The sequence below is a fragment of the Pseudophryne corroboree genome, chromosome 6 (assembly GCF_028390025.1).
Source record: "Pseudophryne corroboree isolate aPseCor3 chromosome 6, aPseCor3.hap2, whole genome shotgun sequence".
NCBI lineage: Eukaryota > Metazoa > Chordata > Amphibia > Anura > Myobatrachidae > Pseudophryne > Pseudophryne corroboree.
The window spans coordinates 16,927,200-16,948,123 of record NC_086449.1 but is presented as its reverse complement, the minus strand read 5'-3'; the positions used below and the strand labels follow the sequence as shown (position 1 = coordinate 16,948,123).

At 41.0% G+C, this 20,924-nt stretch overlaps 1 protein-coding gene across 1 annotated transcript; it reads right to left on the bottom strand.

The window, feature by feature from the left end:
- Window positions 1-1,310: 1,310 nt before the first annotated feature.
- On the bottom strand, window positions 1,311-19,851 carry LOC134934052 (olfactory receptor 11L1-like). The gene is made up of 2 exons (XM_063929567.1): window positions 19,650-19,851; window positions 1,311-2,296 (listed from the first exon to the last, which is right to left on the bottom strand). The coding sequence occupies exons 1-2, from the start codon at window positions 19,849-19,851 to the stop codon at window positions 1,311-1,313; spliced, it is 1,188 nt and encodes a 395-aa protein (XP_063785637.1).
- Window positions 19,852-20,924: the final 1,073 nt, after the last annotated feature.

Sequence of the window (20,924 nt, the reverse complement as noted above, 5' to 3'; positions counted from 1 at the left end):
ATCTGGCCCTGCTCTCCCTACATCCTGCCCATCACAATTCCGACGGTCGGAATGCCGACCAACAGGGACTATTCCCACTTGTGGGTGTCCACGACACCCATAGAGTGGGAATATAACCCAAATATAGCCAGGTCACCAACGAGCCCACAGCATGGTGAGTGCAGCGAGCCCACAAGGGGCTTTGTTGTGCTTGTCCCCCCCACCATCATTCTGCTGCAGAAACGCCGGCATCGGTATGCTGACCGCTGGTCGACACTACACAAGAAAAAAATATAAATTATCAACCTGGTGTATATCAAAATGTAATGATCATTGAAGGCATTACAGATAAAAATAATATGTGTATGTGTGTGTGTACTGCTTTTAGAAACTCAAAACCACTGACAATGTCAAGCCTTTTCGGATAAGAAGTCAAACATGATTCTTCTTAGTAAATTTAAACCCGTGACTTTCATTGATGTCTAGATCTCCCAGCAAACATAGGGCCTTATTCAGAGTTGTTAGCAAACCAAAAAGCACACTAATGGGCAAATCCATGCTGCACTGCAAGTGGGGCAGATGTAACATGTGCAGAAAGATTCAGATTTATGTGGGGTGTGTTCAAACCGAAATATAAATTGCAGTGTAGAAATTAATCAGACAGTATTTACCCTGCACAGAAACAATAAAACCCACCCAAATCTAAGTCTCTCTGCACACGTTGCATCTTCCCCACCTGCAAGTGCAGCATGGTTTTGCCAAATTGCTAACTTTTTTGGTTCAAAAAGCACATGCTATACTGTGCATTCCATTGCACATGCTCTGCTAAAAAATAAAAAAAAATTGTGCTCATCAGTGCAGACTATGGGGCAAATCAGGGGTTCATAACCACAGTCCTCATGGCACACTAGCAGAACAAGTTTTAAGGATAACCACAATTGAGTGTAGGTGACTTAATAAGTACTATAGTTATTTTGCTCTAACCATCTGTGCTCAAGTGTGGATATCACTTAAACCTGGACTGTTGAAGATATCTATGTATTAGGACAGTGGTAGCCAACCCAGTCCTCAAGAGCTTCTAACAGTTCACATTTTCCAGAACACCTAACTGGTGCACAGGTATAGTCATTGTAGTCACATTTTCAAACATGTGGTGCAATCATTCCTAAGTGACACTTTCTACAGATCGACAGGTGGCCTGGAAAACAGGAACTGTTGGTAGCTCTTAGGAAACAGGGTTTTCTACCCCTGTGATTGGACAAACAGCATCCTCAGCAAATACATTCTGTACCTTCAAATTTGAATCCTGAACAATTTTATAAAAAATAATGTTATGTTTGTTCACGAAAGTTTTTCTTTTTGTGCCTGAAGTTGTCTATGAATTCACGCAAACTACATTTGAATTTTTCAAAAGCTTTCTTAAAGTCTTTATTCCTCAGGCTGTATATAAATGGGTTAAGCAGTGGTGTCACCACAGTGTAAAGCAGCGATAATGTCTTGCTGTTAGCAAATAATTTTCCTTCTGTTGGAACCATATACACAGAAATTAGAGATCCAAAATATATAGACACAACAGCCAGGTGGGAGCTGCAGGTGGAGAAGGCTTTCTGTCTCCCACTGATGGAGCGAATTTGTAGGATGGTGCTAATAATACCCACATAAGAAACAAAGATTATTATGAATGGAAATACAACTGCAATAAAACAAATAAAAATGGTCTGTTTTTGAACTATTGATATATCTGAACAAGAAAGCTCTAGAATGGGAGTTAAATCACAGAAGAAATGATCAACAACATTAGATCCACAGAAGTCTAATTTGTATGTAGCTACAGCATTCATCAACACCAACAAAAAGCTCAAAGACCATGATGCTATGACAGAAATCTCACAGAATCTTCTGTTGATTACAGAGCTATATCTCAGTGGGTTGCAGATAGCCACATAACGGTCAAAAGACATCACCGTCAGGATGAGACACTCTATTATTTCTGATTTGCCAAGAACAAAAAACTGTAATATACAGGCAACAAGAGACACAGTGCCACCATTGTTCAGGACAATGTGAAGTAAGTAAGGGAGAATGTCCGTGGTCATCAGGATGTCCAGTAAAGATATTTGTGTGATGAAGAAATACATTGGTGAATGAAGATTTTTGTTTACTGAAACTAGAGCAATGATAATAACATTACCGCATATGGTGACACAGTAAACGATGAGCAGGAACGAAAACAATAGACTACTAAAGCTGTACAGATGTGGAAATCCCAGGATAAAGATGTGTGAGATATTATTTTTGTGCATTTCTTCAACAATTCCTGTAGGACAAGCATGAAATATTGTACAAGTTAGTAATTCATAATATTATGCTAATATTTGCTTTTTACTTTTAAATTGAGTTTGAGATGTTCACAAGATTTGTACATCTGCCTATGTGTTTGCTACAACTTTTGTACCATATATTAAGCTTTTTAATCATGAGCTGTTGGTAAAAAGAAGCAATGATGGCATAAATGGAAATAATAATTTAACAAGAGATATGTTAACTTACCGTCACTTACAGGTCAGCAAACTGTTAAACAGGACAGGATCTGTGAAGGAAACTACAACACCAACTGGAGAAGAACATTCAAGTATCACAAACATATGGAGCCTTGACTGAATCAAACCAAAGACTTCAGTGCTTGGAGGAAGCAAGCTAACCATTGTGCTACCAAACTGTCTATTAATAATACTTAGCTATTCTATTAATTTATGATTCATTGATTTACCTGGATAAACTCTAAGGCTCACTGATATTAAAAAAACGTACTATACCGCAGAGTTATAATTCATTAAAGCCATAGTTTATAATCTGTTGTTGAAGCTTCTTTTATATATTTTCAGAGATACTGTATATGAAATGAGCTGGGTAGTCCATAGAGACCTCACTGAGGATCTCTTGTGTGTAAGTTGTATTTACAGACAACTTCAGTTAGGGAAATTATTTTTAAAACTAGATAATAAGAGTGAAAAAAAATTAAAATTGCATTTTGTTAAAAGAAAATAATTAATTTGTACAAACTGTGTAGCTAATATTTATTATACTTTTTTTACATAACAGTTTATAGTCAATTAATTCTATGTTTTCATAGGTTTAAAATATATCTTGATTTGTAATGTTTGTTTAGTTATGCACCCTTATTAAAATATGTAATATGTTGAAAAGTTGGTCTACACATTCTATGTTTCTGTAGTTAATTCTAAATGAGACTTTTAGTGGATTAGTGTTTACAGTGGATGGACGACTAGTTATTGTGAAAGACATGAGAATATTTGTATTTAAGATATAAAAGTTATTTGTAATGCCAGAATATGTGTATTAATATTGGGGGTGCCCATCTTCAAATTTTCTCCCTATAACTTTGTCCCTTTTTTCCTGTTCTCCCTGGAATGCTATCTATGTCTGTAAGAAACTGCTCCCCACCCATGACCTCTACATATCCAAATCCCTATATCTTCTAGGAATGACCAAATCCTTAAAATTTCCTTCAGAAACTACTTATTCCGTTGCTCTCTCTTATACCTCCCCCACCTCCCCTGCACCTTCTGGGGCCTTCAGCTGCTCAAAAAAACTTATATCCTCAGATCATTCCCCCTTCATTCTCTACATTTGAGGTTCATGCTATTCACATCATCCAAGCTGTTTAACTTCATGTAGCTAGCATCTATCATCCCCCTGGTCTTATCTCTAAATTCCTTGTCAACTTTGCTTCCTGTCTCAAACTCCCTCTATAATTTTAGTGACTTCAATATGACTATCGATGTCCCAGCCAACACTGAACCTTGATTTCCCCTTCATACACCACTTCTTCCCCTGCACTCTATTCTGGTTGCATCACATTCTCTCACACCCTCTGCCCTTCAGGTCACTATGGTGGTGGTGTACTGTAGGGGTACTTTGATTCTCTGACTGCTCCAACAAACTCATACCCTCAGAACTATCCCTTTTATTCTCTACATTTGAGGTATATGCTCTTCACATCATCCAACCTGTTTAACTTAATGTAGCTGGCATCTATCATCCCCCTGGCCTTATCTCCAAATATCTTGTCAACTTTGCTTTCTGGATCACACTTCCTCTGTTTGACCTTCTCTCTCTAATCTTAATGACTTCAATATGACTATCAATGTCCCAGCCATCACTGAAACCTTGATTTCCCCTACATACACCACTTCTTCCCCTGCACTATCCTCTGGTTGCCTCACATTCTCTTGCACCTTCTGCCCTTCAGGTCACTATGGTGGTGGTGCACTGTAGGGGTCCTTCTATTCTCTGACTGTGCCAACAAACTCGTACCCTCAGAACTATCCCTTTTATTATCTACATTTTAGGTACATGCTATCACTGTTCACCTGTTCACTTTCTTGTAGTTGTCACTTAAAGTTTGACTGTCTCTAAATTTGTTGAAATTTTTTCTTACTGGCTCCCTCACTTCCTCTATTCAGACCTACCCTCCCTTATCATAGGCAACTTCAATATCCCTTGCATTGTCCTCACTGACCACTCTGCCTTTAAACTCATTGCCCTCACATAATCATTTGGCATCTCTAAAGTGACCTCTTCACTGGCCCATGTGAATAACATTTACTTGATGTATTCATCACTCACCGTAGTGATATTTCTAATTTCACCAATTCCACGTTCCTTCTCTCTGACCATCATCTTATTTCTTTTAACTCATCCCTCCCTATTTGTCCACCTCTGCCTCTCAAGGCTAACATCACTAATGTGTAACCTTGATTCACTGTGCTCAATTTGCAGGTTGCAACTCCCTGTCTTGGTTTCAATGTGCGGGCTGGTGGGAATGAAGGAATATGTAGTTAGACTGGCTGCTGTAAGGTAAACTGAAATGTAGTTATCAGGAATAATGTAGGTCAGAACCAGATGGGCAATGCGGTACAAAAGGGTGAGCAGAATTAGGTCAATATCAGAAGTGAGAGATTACTAGGAGCAATACCAGGGGAGTAGGCAAAGAGAATCATCAGACAAAACCAGATCACTACACTGGGAATCATACTAGAAGTTCAGGCAGGAACAAATACACCCCCCCCCCTCCATAGTCCATGGCTGGACATACACATGGCTGTATACTTCACATTTCGATTGCTTTTTGCAGTTTCTCCAGTTGCTGCATACTATAGAGCAAGCATCCCCAACTTCAGTCCACAAGGCACACTAACAGCCCAGGTTTTAGTGATATTCATGCCTGAGCACAGGTGACTTAATTAGTACCTCAATTATTTTTATGTAACTATCTGTGCTGAAGACTTGATATCACTAAAATCTGTGCTTTTAGTACGCTTTGATGACCAAGGTTGGTAATGCATGCTAAGCAGGGTAAAATTCTATCTCTCTCTCTTCAGTTTGTGGCATTGCTAATGGAACTTTTCTTGCAGCTGCTGCAATGTTCTACATGCAGTTACTGATGGCCAAACATGCACAGAAATGTTATGATCTGCAGCCAGCATCTCCTACAAGTACTTTTCAATTTTTAAGAAATACATTTATTGTGTTTGCAAAACATGAGATGTTTTTATCTTCTACCAGTCAAAATACTTGTATAATGTAACTTGCCTTATTTGAAATTACAAATCCTGAGGAGAGCCTGACCAGGTAAGTCATTTTGCTATCACACCAAGAGCCGGCACAATGCGCTCAGCGAGGTCAGCAGTGCAGGGAGACGCCGGGTTACAGAGGCGCTCTCCCTGCTCCGCCACTATCTGCTGCTGTGTGGCTCCTGTTAAACTGTATGACAGGCAGCTGAATACCAGCAGGATCGATGCACCTAAGCTGAGCACCGATTGGATCCCCCAGACAATGCTGCTGCTGTAGACATAAAAAGTTTATCTTCTGCTACAGCAGCTATACAGTTGCTGAAGAACCTTCCCCTCCCACAAGCCCCGCCCCTCTCACAGGCCGTGACTGTTCTCCATCTTCTCCTGGGAACCAGGTAGAGCATAGTGGCTACTCAGTGCTGGAGTTTGTGCAGCAGTGCATTGAAATCTGCAGACACTGCTGAAGGCTGTGCAGTGAGATACTAAGGTACCCAGGAAATGTCCTGTAGAGCGGAGCCAGTGCTGGGAAGTGGTCCCCTTGGAGCACTTACTGCATTAGTCCTTCTGGCTGAGAAGGATGTGGGTAATACTGTGGCTGGTGAGTACAGGGTTATTGTTCTCTGGCTGCTGGCGATGGGGGCAGTACTCTGGCTGGGGAGAATGTGAGTGGTGCTCTCTGGCTGTGGAGGATGGGGCAATACTCTGGCTGGGGAGGATGGGACTGGTGCTCACTGGCTGCGGAGGATGAGGTAGTACTCTATCTGGGAAGGATGGGAGTGGTGTTCACTGGCTACGGAGGATGAGGTCAGAACTCTGGCTGGGGAGGATGTGACAGGTGCTCACTGGCTGGGGAGGATGAGAGTGTTGCTCACTGGCTGGTGAAGATGGGAGTGGTGCTCACTGGCTGGGGAGGATGAGAGTGGTGCGTACTGGCTGGGGAGGATGGAAGTACTGCTCTCTGGCTGCTGAGGATGAGGGCATTACTCTCTGGGGCGGATGAAGGTAGTACTTTGGCTGAGAGGTGGGGAGGATAGGGTGTAGTGCTCTCTTGGTGGGGGCCATCCACTCTGGCTGAGAGTTGAGAGAGTATTACTCTCTGGCTTGGGAGGATGGAGGCAGTACTTTGGCTAAGATGGGAGAAGTGAACTCTGGGTGAGAGTGGGTGAGGATGGAGGTCATATTCCTGGTGAAAGCTGGTCCAGATGGTGGTAGTACTCTCTGGTTGAGAGCTGTGGAGGAGAGGATAGATACTCTGGCTGGGGAGGATTGGGGTAGTCTGCTGTGGATAGGGAGGATGGAGGTAGTACACTGTGGATGGGGAGGAAAAGGTTAGTAGACTCTGGCTGGAGAGAATGGGGGTACTACTTTGGCTGAGAGGTATGGCGGATAGGGGTATTGATTTCTGAATGAGAGGTGGGGAGGATAGGGGTCATAAACTCTGGATTAGAGCTAGGGAGGCTGCGGGAAGCAGTCTCTGGTTGAGAGGTGAGAAGTATAGTATAGGTATTTTTCCTGGAGAAGATGGGGGTCATACTCTTGGGAACTGGGCCTGGTTATGGTAGAGCTCTTTGGGAGGGAGCTGGAAAAGTTTGGGGTAGTACTTTCTGAGTGAGAACTGTGATTATATTCTAGGTACTATGGCTGGGAAGGATGGGGTTATTACTCAATGGGTGAGAGCTGAACCTGATGAGAATAATACTCTCTGGGTGAGAGCTTTGGAGGATACAATAGATACTCTCTAGGTGAGAGCTGGGTCTGATGGGGGTAGTACTCTATGGATGAGAGCTGAGGTGGTTGTGGCTACAGCGGGTATCTGAATGCTGGGGCAAATGGGGGTACTCTGTAACTTAATGTTGGGTAGATTTGGTCGGGATCGTGACTACATTCCCAGATTTGGGTACTGTGTGACAGAGCTGGGGAAATGCCCTGGCTGACATTTGGACACTGCAATGCTGGCTGTATCTTATGTGCACTTCATCTGTCTATAGGAATGTGCTTCTCTCTCTGACTGTATAAAGTGGAAATGTGACTTTATAAGCTCCACAGGACAGAATGTGGCATGTATGGTATACATACATATATCCATAGAAGGGATGTAGTTAATATCCCAACTGTTGGGATTTCATGCGCTTGCTCTGCTGCTGGCATTCTGGCATGCAGGATGCCGCTGTCGGGATATTGACAGAAGACATCCCATCTACCGGGATTTCATATCCAACCCCCATAGAACACGAATTGCAGCGTATAAATGCATGTATATATACAAGTATATGTAAATGAATGTGCATATACACTGTGTCTGGTAGGGGGCCTTGTCCATTGACCATGTGGTGTCATTCTCTCTTCCCATCCTCTGTTTGCATCAGCCTATTTTCCATTCCTCTGTGCCAGCCTCTCTTCCCTTCCTCTGCTCTAGCCTTTCCACTCATCCTCTTCTCCATCCTCTCTTACCTTCCTCTGTGCCTGTCTTTATTAACACTGCCACTTCATCCAGTCTCTCCCTGACACCCACTGTCTCTTTATAACCCTCTCTCTGCTGTCACCTTTTCCATGTCACCCACTGCCTCTCCCTGTCACCCTCTCCCTGTCAACCACTGCCAGTCACCTTCTACCTGTTACCTCCTGCCTCCCCTCATCACCCTCTCCACTTCACCCTTTGCCTCTCCTAAGCACCCTCTTCCTGTCTTGTTCTTCCTGACACCCTGTACCTTTTTCCAGTGCTACCCACTTGCTGTCACCCACTGTCTCTACCATTTGTAGGTGGGTGCAAATTTATAGTTTGCCGGGGGGTGCTGAATACCCTAGCCCCGACCCTAATCACACCCCTGAATTTTCCTAATAAATTGACACTAGCATACTGTTTAGTGAAGCCAGTGATACAGAGAGTACGCTGCCTTTAAATGGGCTATCATAGTAATGTAATATTAAGTTTGATCAGTACCACATGTCCAGTTATTTGTAGTTAAGTGGATAGTCAGTTCAATTACACTTTATAGGCAGACAAAGACTTTTTGTTTAACATCCCGGAAAGGTTAAGAATTGCTGTTTTGGTGGGGATGGAATCAAGATGATATTTGGTAGCATGGACACATGACCTCAGCTAATCATCTAAAACCAGATACACTAATGATGGAAATTGGATGAACACCTAATGCTAACATAGCAATCACGGCTACAGTGATTTACTGTGCAACAGGATTGTGGCTGTCATCAGTGGCGTAAGTTCGTCTCAGTAGCCCGGAGGCAAGATAAATATTGGTGCCCCCCTAATATTTAGATAAGTAAGTGTGTGTGTGGAGTGTTCTGAAAAAAAGTGTATATACTGTATATATACACATTTCATAGTCTTTTATTTTAAATCGCACATTTCTTAGTAGTCATACCCAGGATTAGAACCCATGACCTGTTACACTGACCGCAGGCACTTTACTGATGGAGCTATTTGCTCCTGCACATGAAGCATGAAAATTCTAACTATATGAAGTTACATGTAATTGTCAGAGAAGTAACTTCATATAGTTCGAATTCTCATATTTTCTATACAGGAGCAAGTAGCTTCATCAGTAAGGTGTCTGCTTCCAGTGTAATAGGTCATGGTTTCTAATCCCGGGTATGACACTTGGAAAATGTGTAAAGAAAGTATAATAAAAAGTGTGTGATTTGTAAGGTGCAGGGACCAGTGAGGAAGTTGGCCACTGATAAGATAATAGCAGCTATAAACTTAATTCAATGGTGTCACAGAATGGGAGGAGAGATGCCCCCTTCAGAGCAGGAGCCCGGTGGCAGATGACTCCGTTGCCTCCCAGAGTTACGCCTCTGGCTGTCAAACTTGGTTCTTCTTGCACATGATTGTTTCCCAGACATTTGTTGTGCGAAACTATTAATTTTCTTCTTGGTCCCCTTCTGTTATGCAGCTGCACCTCCAACAGCATCAACCCCAGCATGCAAGGACTCTTCTTGGGAATCCTGGATAGGGGAGGAGTCAGTGTGAATTTGCAAATTTAATGCAGTATTACCTTTGAGTGCTAATGAGGAGTTTTATGAAGAAGGTGATGGAGATTGCATGTACTGATATCTATCGATGCTGCTTGTAACTGATCCTGGACTACTTGATGTTAAATATAATTTTCCAGATTTAGATAAATCTGAATGAACTTGCTGTAAAAGACATAATAGTGAGTAGGTGTCTAGATGGTTATTATCCTTCCCTCAAATTACTTGGCTTCTAAAAATGGAGCAGATGCCCTGGGACATGTTGTCAGAATATTAGTTTTTTTCCTCGGCATGACAAAAAAAACAATCATGGATCAGTCTATAGAAGAGCGGGAGCACCAACCCTGTACTAGTGCTGTTGCTGCTGCCAGTGACAGTACTTTTTCAACATCTACTAAAGGGTGTCAGGGGGAAAAAGGTGTACAAAAGGGCACCTCAAACCTGAACAGTGTTTCACAATTGGATAGCTTTAGATCTGCGTCCAATATCCGCCATCAATGCTTATGATTTTTGACAATTATTTGAGGTCATGTGACCCTGCTACCAAATTTTATGTTGATTTAATTTTACCAGAACAGTAACTCCTCCCATGTACCAAAGTGTTAAACAGACATATTCTGTACAAAATTACATTGTACTAACTATCCACTTAACTACAGATATGTGGACAAGCGGTTCTGTTCAAACTAAATATCCCATGACAGGGTGGGTGTATTATCATCAGCAGTACATAACACACAATACATCACATTTAGAGGTAGGTTACTCTCTGTATCACAGGCATCACTTAGCGGCAAACCTGTGCCAGTCTATTGGAAAAACTAAGGAATGTGATAACAAAATAGCATACCACACTAAGACTCTCCTTAGGATTTATCATTTCTGATTATGCAAGAAACATTTTAAGAGCATTATGAGTGAGTGAATATCAACATGTACCATATTTTCCAAACACAGTAAACTTGGTGTTTCAGATTTTCCTAAAAATAAAAATAAACTCTGGTGGTGATGATGATGATGTGTGAACTCAGCACACCAGAGTGAAAAAACATTTTTACATCTGGTCAGGCTTGAAATAATTGCTCATGATTATTGTCCCCTCTACCGTGACTCAAATTTGATACAGTAAGCATCTATAGGATGGTGGAGGATTATTTTAATGGCAATGTACACATTAGCATTTCACATAGTCCCTTTGATTGCTAAGTGGAAAAAATAGTCAATTTGGAGCAGGTGTAAAAATTCAGTTTGGTGTACAGTAGCTGACCACCTGCTAGTGTGCATTCGGAAAAAGTTTTTTTGCATAGATGGGAACCTTGTGAGCAATCAGTGTAGACAGCCAATTCCTAAAAATGTGGACAAACTGATGTTCATAAAATAAAATACTAAGTTGATGAAGAAGACAAACACAAACATCCAGTATAATGGATTCCAGTGCAGATGAGCTGATATTGTGTGATGAAAATGACTATATTAACAACAATGAGGAGGCTTATGATGATGAGTCTGACATGTTCTAAATGAGATGATGAATACCAACACTGTTAGCCACCTAAAGCCACTTGGTAGCTTGTATTGTGGGGGCTCAAACAAACCAGGCACTTCAGTCACAAAAGTGACCCTTTCACTGTAGTGCTTGGTTTGTTAAACTGTGGTAGTCCTTTTTAATATACAACATAAGGATGGGTGGGTGTTCGGACTGTTCCATTGTTTTTTATTTGCATTGTACTTTACTGGGCTGTACTTTACTATGTCATTGTTGACAGTCTTTGCAAGACTTATGTCTCTGTTTTTCTTTTCTCTATAGTTATAACTATAGATGAGCGGGTTCAGTTCCTCAAGATCCAAGCCTCCCCGAACTTCACCCATTTTACATGGGTCCGAGGCAGCCTCGGATCTTCCCACCTTGCTCGGGTAACACGAACACACCCGAACGTCATCATCCCACTGTCGTATTCTCGCGAGATTCGTATTCTATATAAGGAGCCGCGCATCACCGCCATTTTCACTCGTGCATTGGAGATGATAGCGAGAGGACGTGGCTGGCGTTCTCTCAGTTTCTGTGCTCAGTGTGCTGCAAATATCTGTGTTCAGTGTGCTGCAAATATCTGTGCTCAGTGTGCTGCAAATATCTGTGCTCAGTGTGCTGCAAATATCTACGTTCTCTGCCTGAAAACGCTCCATATCTGTGCTGCATTGTAGTTGTGTGCAGTATATAGTAGGAGGACAGTGCAGAATTTTGCTGACCACCAGTATTTATAAAGCAGTACAGTACAGTAGTCCAATGCTCTACCTCTGTGTCATCAAGTATACTATCCATATCTGTGCTGCATTGTAGTTGTGCGTAGTATATAGTAGGAGTACAGTGCAGAATTTTGCTGACCACCAGTATATATATAGCAGTACGGTACAGTAGTCCATTGCTCTTCCTCTGTGTCATCAAGTATACTATCCACATCTGTGCTGCATTATAGTTGTGCGCAGTATAAAGTAGGAGGACAGTGTAGAATTTTGCTGACCACCAGTATATATATAGCAGTACGGTACAGTAGTCCATTGCTCTACCTCTGTGTCATCATGTATACTATCCATATCTGTGCTGCATTGTAGTTGTGCACAGTATATAGTAGGAGGACAGTGCAGAATTTTGCTGACCACCAGTATATATATAGCAGTACGGTACAGTAGTCCATTGCTTTACCTCTGTGTCATCAAGTATACTATCCATATCTGTGCTGCATTGTAGTTGTGCGCAGTATATAGTAGGAGGACAGTGCAGAATTTTGCTGACCACCAGTATATACATAGCAGTACGGTACAGTAGTCCATTGCTCTACCTCTGTGTCGTCAAGTATACTATCCATATCTGTGCTGCATTGCAGTTGTGCGCAGTATATAGTAGGAGGACAGTGCAGAATTTTGCTGACCACCAGTATATATATATATATATATATATATATATACACAGCCCGCAAACGTAGCACTCCTGGTGTCTTATTAAATAAATCTCTCAGATGGGTAGTTTAGTAAAACAACGTTTCAATGCCGTTTTATTGTTAAGGCATTTTCCTCAGGTTACAAGAGTCTGATGAGAAGCGTAAACTTGCCAATATCCTATTTATGACACGGAGTGGCAAGGAACGACTGAGGCCCTGTTCTATGTTCATGGCTAGTGGTTCAGCTTCACATGAGGATGGAAGCACTCATCCTACCACTAGAAAAATGAAAAGACATAAGCTGGCAAAAGCACAGCAAAGCACTGTACGTTCTTCTAAATCACAAATCCCCAAGGAGAGTCCAATTGTGTCGGTTGCGATGCCTGACCTTCCCAACACTGGATGGGAAGAGGTGGCGCCTTCCACCATTTGCACACCCCCCGGAAAGTGCTGGAAGGAGCACCCGCAGTCCAGTTCCTGATAGTCAAATTGAAGATATCACTGACTGTTGAAGTACAACAGGATGAGGATATGGGTGTTGCTGGTGCTGAGGAGGAAATTGACAAGGAGGATTCTGATGGTGAGGTGGTTTGTTTAAGTCAGGCACCCGGGGAGACACCTGTTGTCCGTGGGACGAATTTGGCCATTGACATGCCTGGTCAAATTACAAAAAAAAATCACCTCTTTGGTGTGGAATTATTTTAACAGAAATGCGGACAACGGGTGTCAAGCCGTGTTTTGCCTTTGTCAAGCTGTAATAGGTAATGGTAAGGACGATAACCTCCTAGGAACTTCCTCCCTTATACGTCACCTGGAGCGCATTCATCAGAAGTCATTGACAAGTTCAAAAACTTTGGAAAAAACAGCGGAAGCAGTCCACTGACAACTAAATCCCTTCCTCTTGTACCCAAGCTCCTGCAAACCACACCACCAACTCCCTCAGTGTCAATTTCCTCCTTAGACAGGAACGCCAATAGTCCTGCAGGCCATGTCACTGGCAAGTCTGACGAGTCCTCTCCTACCTGGGATTCCTCCGATGCATCCTTGAGTGTAATGCCTACTGCTGCTGGCACTGCTGCTGTTGCTGCTGGGAGTTGATCGTCATCCCAGAGGGGAAGTCGGAAGACCACTTGTACTACTTCCAGTTAGCAATTGACTGTCCAACAGTGATTGAAATATCACAGCAGTCATCCTGCTCCAAAGCGTATAACTCGGGTCTTGGCAGCTACGGTGGTGTTAAACGTGTGTCCGGTATCCACCGTTAATTCACAGGGAATTAGAAAATTGTTTGAGGTACTGTGTCTCTCGGTACCATCCAGCCATCCAGCGACCTTGGTGCACCTCTTTTTTTCTTTGCATCATGTGCTGTTTGGGGACAATTTTTTTTAAGTGCCATCCTGTCCGACACTGCAGTGCCACTCCTAGATGGGCCAGGTGTTTGTGCCGGCCACTTGGGTCGCTTAGCTTAGCCATCCAGCGACCTTGGTGCACCCCTTTTTTTTCTTTGCATCATGTGCTGTTTGGGGACAATTTTTTTAAGTGCCATCCTGTCTGCCACTGCAGTGCCACTCCTAGATGGGCCAGGTGTTTGTGCCGGCCACTTGGGTCACTTAGCTTAGCCATCCAGCGACCTTGGTGCACCTCTTTTTTTTCTTTGCATCTTGTGCTGTTTGGGGACTATTTTTTTAAGTGCCATCCTGTCTGCCACTGCAATGCCACTCCTAGATGGGTCAGGTGTTTGTTCCGGCCACTTGGGTAGCTTAGCTTAGCCATCCAGCGACCTTGGTGCACCTTTTTTTTTCTTTGCATCATGTGCTGTTTAGGGACTATTTTTTTAAGTGCCATACTGTCTGACACTGCAGTGCCACTCCTAGATGGGCCAGGTGTTAGTTCCGCATAGTCATCCAGCGACCACGGTGCAAATTTTAGGACTAAAAATAATATTGTGAGGTGTGAGGTTTTCAGAATAGACTGGAAATTAGTGGAAATTATGGTTATTGAGGTTAATAATACTATGGGATCAAAATGACCCCCAAATTCTATGATTTAAGCGGTTTTTGAGGGTTTTTTTTTAAAAAATACCCGAATCCAAAACACACCCGAATCCGACAAAAAATTTTCAGGAGGTTTTGCCAAAACGCATCCGAATCCAAAACACAGCCGCGGAACCTAATCCAAAACCAAAACACAAAACCCAAAAAATTTCCGGTGCACATCTCTAGTTATAACCACTTCTTTGTTCATAATGGTGTTATCATAAATCAATCAATCAATCAACTCAATCGATCAATTTATCAATGGCAAGATTTACCTGGCTTCCACAGTATGTTTTCTTTTTGTTACAGTGATAATTGCTTCTCTGTTCTTATTTGTATAATCAATGATCGTCAATCAATCAATTCAATCCATCCCATCAGTGACATGCTTTACCTAACTTCCTCCACAGTACGTGCTTTTCTATTTGTATAATCAATCAATCAATCAATCAATCCTTTACCTGGCTTCCACTACATAAATACAGTAGTATTAATATACTCTACCTCCATTTACCTGTACTGGCCTCAGGCCTCTGATCCAGTTGGTTGATGATTAATGTTTGATTAATGAGAACATTCCTAGTGTGTTATATTCATTAGTTTATTAAATTGCCATCCTATCTGCTACTGCTATGCCAAAACGTTACGTAGATGTGCTAAATTCCTTTAAAGTAATTGGGCCTAATTCAGATCTGATCGCAGCAGCAAATCTGTTAGCTAATGGGCAAAACCATGTGCAGTACAGGGGGGCAGATATAACATGTGCAGAGAGAGTTAGTTTTGCGTGAGGTGTGTTCAAACTGAAATCTAAATTGCAGTGTAAAAATAAAGCAGCCAATATTTACCCTGCACAGAAACAATATAACCCATCCACATCAAAATCTTTCTGCACATGTTACATCTCCCCCACCTGCAGTGCACATGGTTTTGCCCGTTAGCTAACAAATTTGCTGCTGCGATCAGATCTGAATTGTGCCCATTGTTTTTTGTGCAACTGCTCTGTCACTCTGTTTAGCCAGCTCGCTGCAGCCTTTGGTCAGTATTGGTCAACAATATTGTGAGCTGTGAGGTTGTCAAAATTTACTGGAAATGAATGGAAATGGATGTTATTGAGGTTAATATTCTCGACAAACCATAATCATAAAATATTTAACTTTTATGCCTGAATTTATTAATGAATTCACTCGAATTCCTTTTAGATATTTTAAAAGCTTTCTTAAAGTCGGGCAGTAATGCGTAACTTCCTTATTTTCAGACACAATGATCATCAGATGTGACGGTACAACGTTATTTTATTTGTTTAAAGAAGAAAATTGGCACAAAAGCGAAACAGCTTTGAATGCATCAAATATTACGGTTTGAGTTGTCAATTTAACCAGACAGTATTACACCCCAATCGCTAAAATGGGTCAACCTTCGATTACTAAACTCATGGTGCAACCTCAGCTGGGTGGAGACTGATAAGTACTCTGATGCATCAGTCACTAAGCAGTAGGCCTTTTTCTGCTCAGCATAACAAGACAGGTTTACAAAAAGCAGGCTTTTGCCGGTACAGTAGTAGTAGATAAATGTCTGTGCTATGCAGGAGTAGGTATACCGGAAACAGTTCAGTCCAAGCATGACTATCTTAATCCCTAACAACACTTTTTCACCAGCTGAGGTTGATACCAACCAAACATAAGGGCAACATCTTTTTGCTCCATGCAGAAGAGCAAATACTACAAAAAAAATAGATAAATAGGAGAATTTAAAATAAATAACTCTAATGCACTGTCCAACATTAATACACAACTTTGGACACACATATCAAATGTTTATGCCTAAGAATAATAAACTGCACTTTTAGCTGCAACCTTCTCTAATCAATACCCTTTTATTGTTATGCTGCTGAAGCCCCAATTTTATTGAAAGATAAATCCCAAAATATTTGTTAATGACAAAAATATCTGTTAAATATTACTTCAAGTTGACAAAGCCCCCAGTGAAAGGTACTTCTCAGAAAAGCAGGGCTCCTGCTGTATACGAGTAGGTACCTTCCTCCCCTTACCCCCTTCCTTTACCGGCAACCACATGCACCAGTGAAAAGCAGCACACTTACGGAAACCAGGTACAACTCTTTCCTTTCCTAGAGGCCTTTATATACAGCATCCCACACACGGATTGCAGGTTCTTGCAATGCATGTGAAACAGGGCTCTCCATGTCCGGAGTGCTCACATAGCCACCTATACTTTCTTAGTCTGTACCAGAGGGACTTGTGAAAGAATCATTCACCTACCAATCAAAGTAAGATTCTGTACACATGATGGGAAGCAGCATTCCATCACACCATACCCTGTGGTGCTCTACGGACTATTTTCCATCATAACTATTATCCCAAGGTACTCTCATTAGGTGATGTCCCTGGAAATTGACCATGCGCTGATCACATTAGGGAGTTAGAAGGAGGATGCAGAAGCAGATGCTCTATACATCTCCTTACCCCTCTGATGTACTCTTTGGACTTTCTCACTCTGTTATTCATTGCATCAGGGCACATAGCAGGGCAGCAGCTGTCTCATTTAGTTTTTTTTTTTTTTACCAGAGGTCAGTAAATTTCTTTCAATCTTCTCTGCTGTGATCTTTTTTTCCATATGGTGTACCTGTATTACAGATACACCAATAAAATACAATATTAAGCCTTTGGGTTTTTGAGTACCAAGTTCATGATTTTGTATTTTTCAGCATTAAATTGTAGTTGCTTCGCTCTTGACCATTCCTCTAATCTGCCTAGATCTTCAATCATTTGTTTTATCCCTCCAGGTGTGTCTACCCTATTGCATACTTTTGTGTCATCTGCAAACAGTCATACAGTAATTTCCCTCTGATACTGTATGCAATGTCTCTAACATGTTTTACTTACATACAAGGCTATTAACCAAACTGCACCATCATACATCTCCTCACTCATCTCAAAATATCTCCCTACCAGACCTCTCCGCTCTGCACAAGATCTGCGTCTCTCATCCACATGTATTACCTGTTCCCACTCAAAATTACAGGACTTTACCCGGGCTTCACCCACTCTGTGGAATGCACTCCCACGCACAATAAGACTCTCCTCTAGTCTCCAAACCTTTAAACGTTCTCTGAAAACTCATCTCTTCAGACAAGCCTACCAAATTTCAGACCCACACACATAACCTTCACAGCTTCCATATCAAGTTACATCCCCTCTGTACAGTCCACATAAACTCACATTTTGTCTTCCAACATTGCTGGGTGATCATATCATATACAACCCATTAAGAACCTAGCAACCTGGGGAACCATTATGTGACAGGTAGCATCTATCCTTGTGTATCAATGCCTATTTCCCTAAAGATTGTAAGCTTGCGAGCAGGGCCTTCCTACCTCTGTCTGTCTGTCTGTCTGTCTGTCTGTCTTTGCCCAGTTTTGTTCTATAATTGTTGTTCTAATTGTAAAGTGCAACGGAATATGCTGTGCTATATAAGAAACTGCTAATAAATAAATAAATAAATAACAAAAATATAAAAAATCACTTGCCCAAGTACAGATCCATTGGGTACATCACTTGTAATTTCCCTCCTAAAATTGCACTAGATTTACTATAATTCTGTTTCCTATCCTGCAACCAAGTTATTATCCATTCAACAATCTTAGAATCCAAACCCATACTTTTGAGTTTATTTAGCAGTCTGCGATGTGGGATACTGCTTCCTCATGCACCTATTTTTGGTTAATATTTCAAGACCATTGTACATTGTAACTCTGAGTTACTTTTCTTTCCCCTGTCTCCTAATTTAAAAAAAAAAATTAGACATTATTCAAAAAGTAAAAATATTTAAGTTTTTTTCCATCATCCTCTGATGTGTGTTGTGTCTTTCAATTACTAAACAAACAAACATTAAAAAGATAGGGGCTTGCACATCAATTCTGAAATAATTTATCTATTTTGCTGAAAACCCTATTTTAACATAAAACGCTGATACAGTTTATTAAATACAAAATTAATTCAGGTAGTTGAGAGAGGGCTTCATAAGAATTCTTTCTTCCAACCTAAAGTCTTTTTTTTTTGCCTATAACTGCCCATTTTAACTTCAACAGACTCAGAGGAAGAAGTGAGTTAAATAAATAATCCTACAGGGTCCTCAGACACGAAAGTGGTTAATGAGCAAATTATAAATGTAATCTAATTATTGTACTCTAACAAAGAGTGTGCAGCTTGGTAAAGTTATATTTCTTGAATTCACACTAATAAAGAGTTATTAATAAATCCGCCATCAGCTACAATTGGTTCAGATTTAATGGTGTTGGAGTTCGGGTTTTTTCAATATACTGTAAATGCATGCTTTTATTGTCACATCACAGGGTCAGATTGGCAGTCCAAATGGGTATTACTGCTTAATGAAGCCCATACTACAATCATTTGGCACAATTCTTCATTGTGCCAAATATTGTCTTTAAAAACTGGAAAAATCCAAGATTTTGGGGATCCTACATTCAACAATTCCAACATAAAAAAGGTCAGAATCAATGAGTCAGGGATTTTTATCATGCTGTACAGTATGTTGCCTATCATCTGAAAATCACCAATCAGCAGATATCCCTAAATGGAAAATTGGAATGGCCACTGGGGAATTGAGGATTCACCTGATTTGATTTATAGGCTCTGTTGGTTTGAGATAAATTGTTCTATATAATGTTAAAAAAAACTATATATGTACAGTTTATATTAACCTTAGGACCCACATAATTTGCAAATACACAATTATAATTATTTACTGAATCTAATAGAAGGCAATCCAGCTGAGCTTCTCATTAAGTCTATAAGGTGATATGCTGTAGTATTCAGTATATGGATCCATTTTGCCTCCAGGCTCAAGAGTCAGTTACCCCCATCTATGCTCCTCAGTGAGGGCAGGATATGGTCAACAATAATATTTATCAAGGAAGCAAGTGAATGTCTTAATTCTACAAATTGTCTTGCTACTGCCAGGTCTGTGAATTTTTTTAAAAGTGCAAGTTTAGGAGGAGTCCAAAAACAAAAAGAAACTTCAATATCGGCTTGTACTGTATAAATAATTTCTTGCTGACATGAAGGGGTAACCTGGAGGTGATTCCAGGTTCTTGTGGCTCTTTGGCGCCATCTTTATAATCAGTACCACAAGAAAGTCCTGGCTTATTGTCTTCCAGATTTTTCCATTAATGACATCCCCATTCTTTGCTTGGACTAATATAGTGTCCAGTTCACTTTTATTTTGAGTGGTTGGATCATAACTGAAGATCTGATAAGTTTCATCATCTGCCATTCATCTTTTTAGTACAGACTTGTAGTGGTCTAAATCATTTATAACGATGAAAACCCCTTTATCAGCTGTGCATATTATGATGTCCTGTAGTTTCCTAAAGTCTCTGTGCAGTTCGTTCAGTTGCTGTCATGTTCTAATGTTGTATTTGGGGGACATGGCTAAATTAATTGACCTAATCATCAAAGTCTGAAAAAAGTCTTTAGGGATGAATTAGTGGAGGTATTATAAAATGTGCATGTGCTCCTGGAAGATAGGAGTATGGTAAAGATGGAAATATCCATTGTCTCTTGTTGTCCATAGAGAAACTCATGACAAAGTAGCTTTCTTAAAAATGGTGCAGATCATCTTTAAAATGATTGGTGGAAACAAAGATAGGCTGCGATTCAGGACACTGGTCTCAGCTGGCGTTAAACCTCTAGATAATAAATTGTAAATCAAATCTTATTTTTAGAGCTTTGACCACTTTTCACCCTTATTTTGATGCTCCCTATGAGTGGGTGTCCTTTTACTACTGGTTTGTCATGCTGATCCTCTCCATCCCATAAAAGGGGCAACATGGGATTCGAAAGACTCATCCGATTGTCTGATGGCAAACTCGCTATCGCTGTTTGATGTATTGGTATCTCGCTGTACATTTCCCCTGCTTCTCCACCTGCTTTAGTGTTGTTTAGAATATCCTTGAGGTGGATATCTGGGTTCACCACCCATGAGCCAGTGGTAGACACAGTTGTCTTCATAGTGATTCTCCAACATGATGTGTTTATTTTTCTTGGCTAATGACGATGAAGACAACTGGATCTACTGCTGGCTCATGGGTGGTGATGATCAGCATGATTAACCTGTAGTAAAAGGATCACTTATATCTCTTTCCCCACTACTTTCGTTACCTTCTTGTATATGGACTACCCTCAGTGGAATCAGAAAGAGCTCATCACTTAGTCAGCATCAACACAAGATCATACCCACTCAATAGAGAGGTGGGATGCCACCTTCTTAGTGGACATCACTCAGACTACTATACCCAATTGTGATATACTGATAATACCTAAGACAATTGTGTTTTTAACCTTATT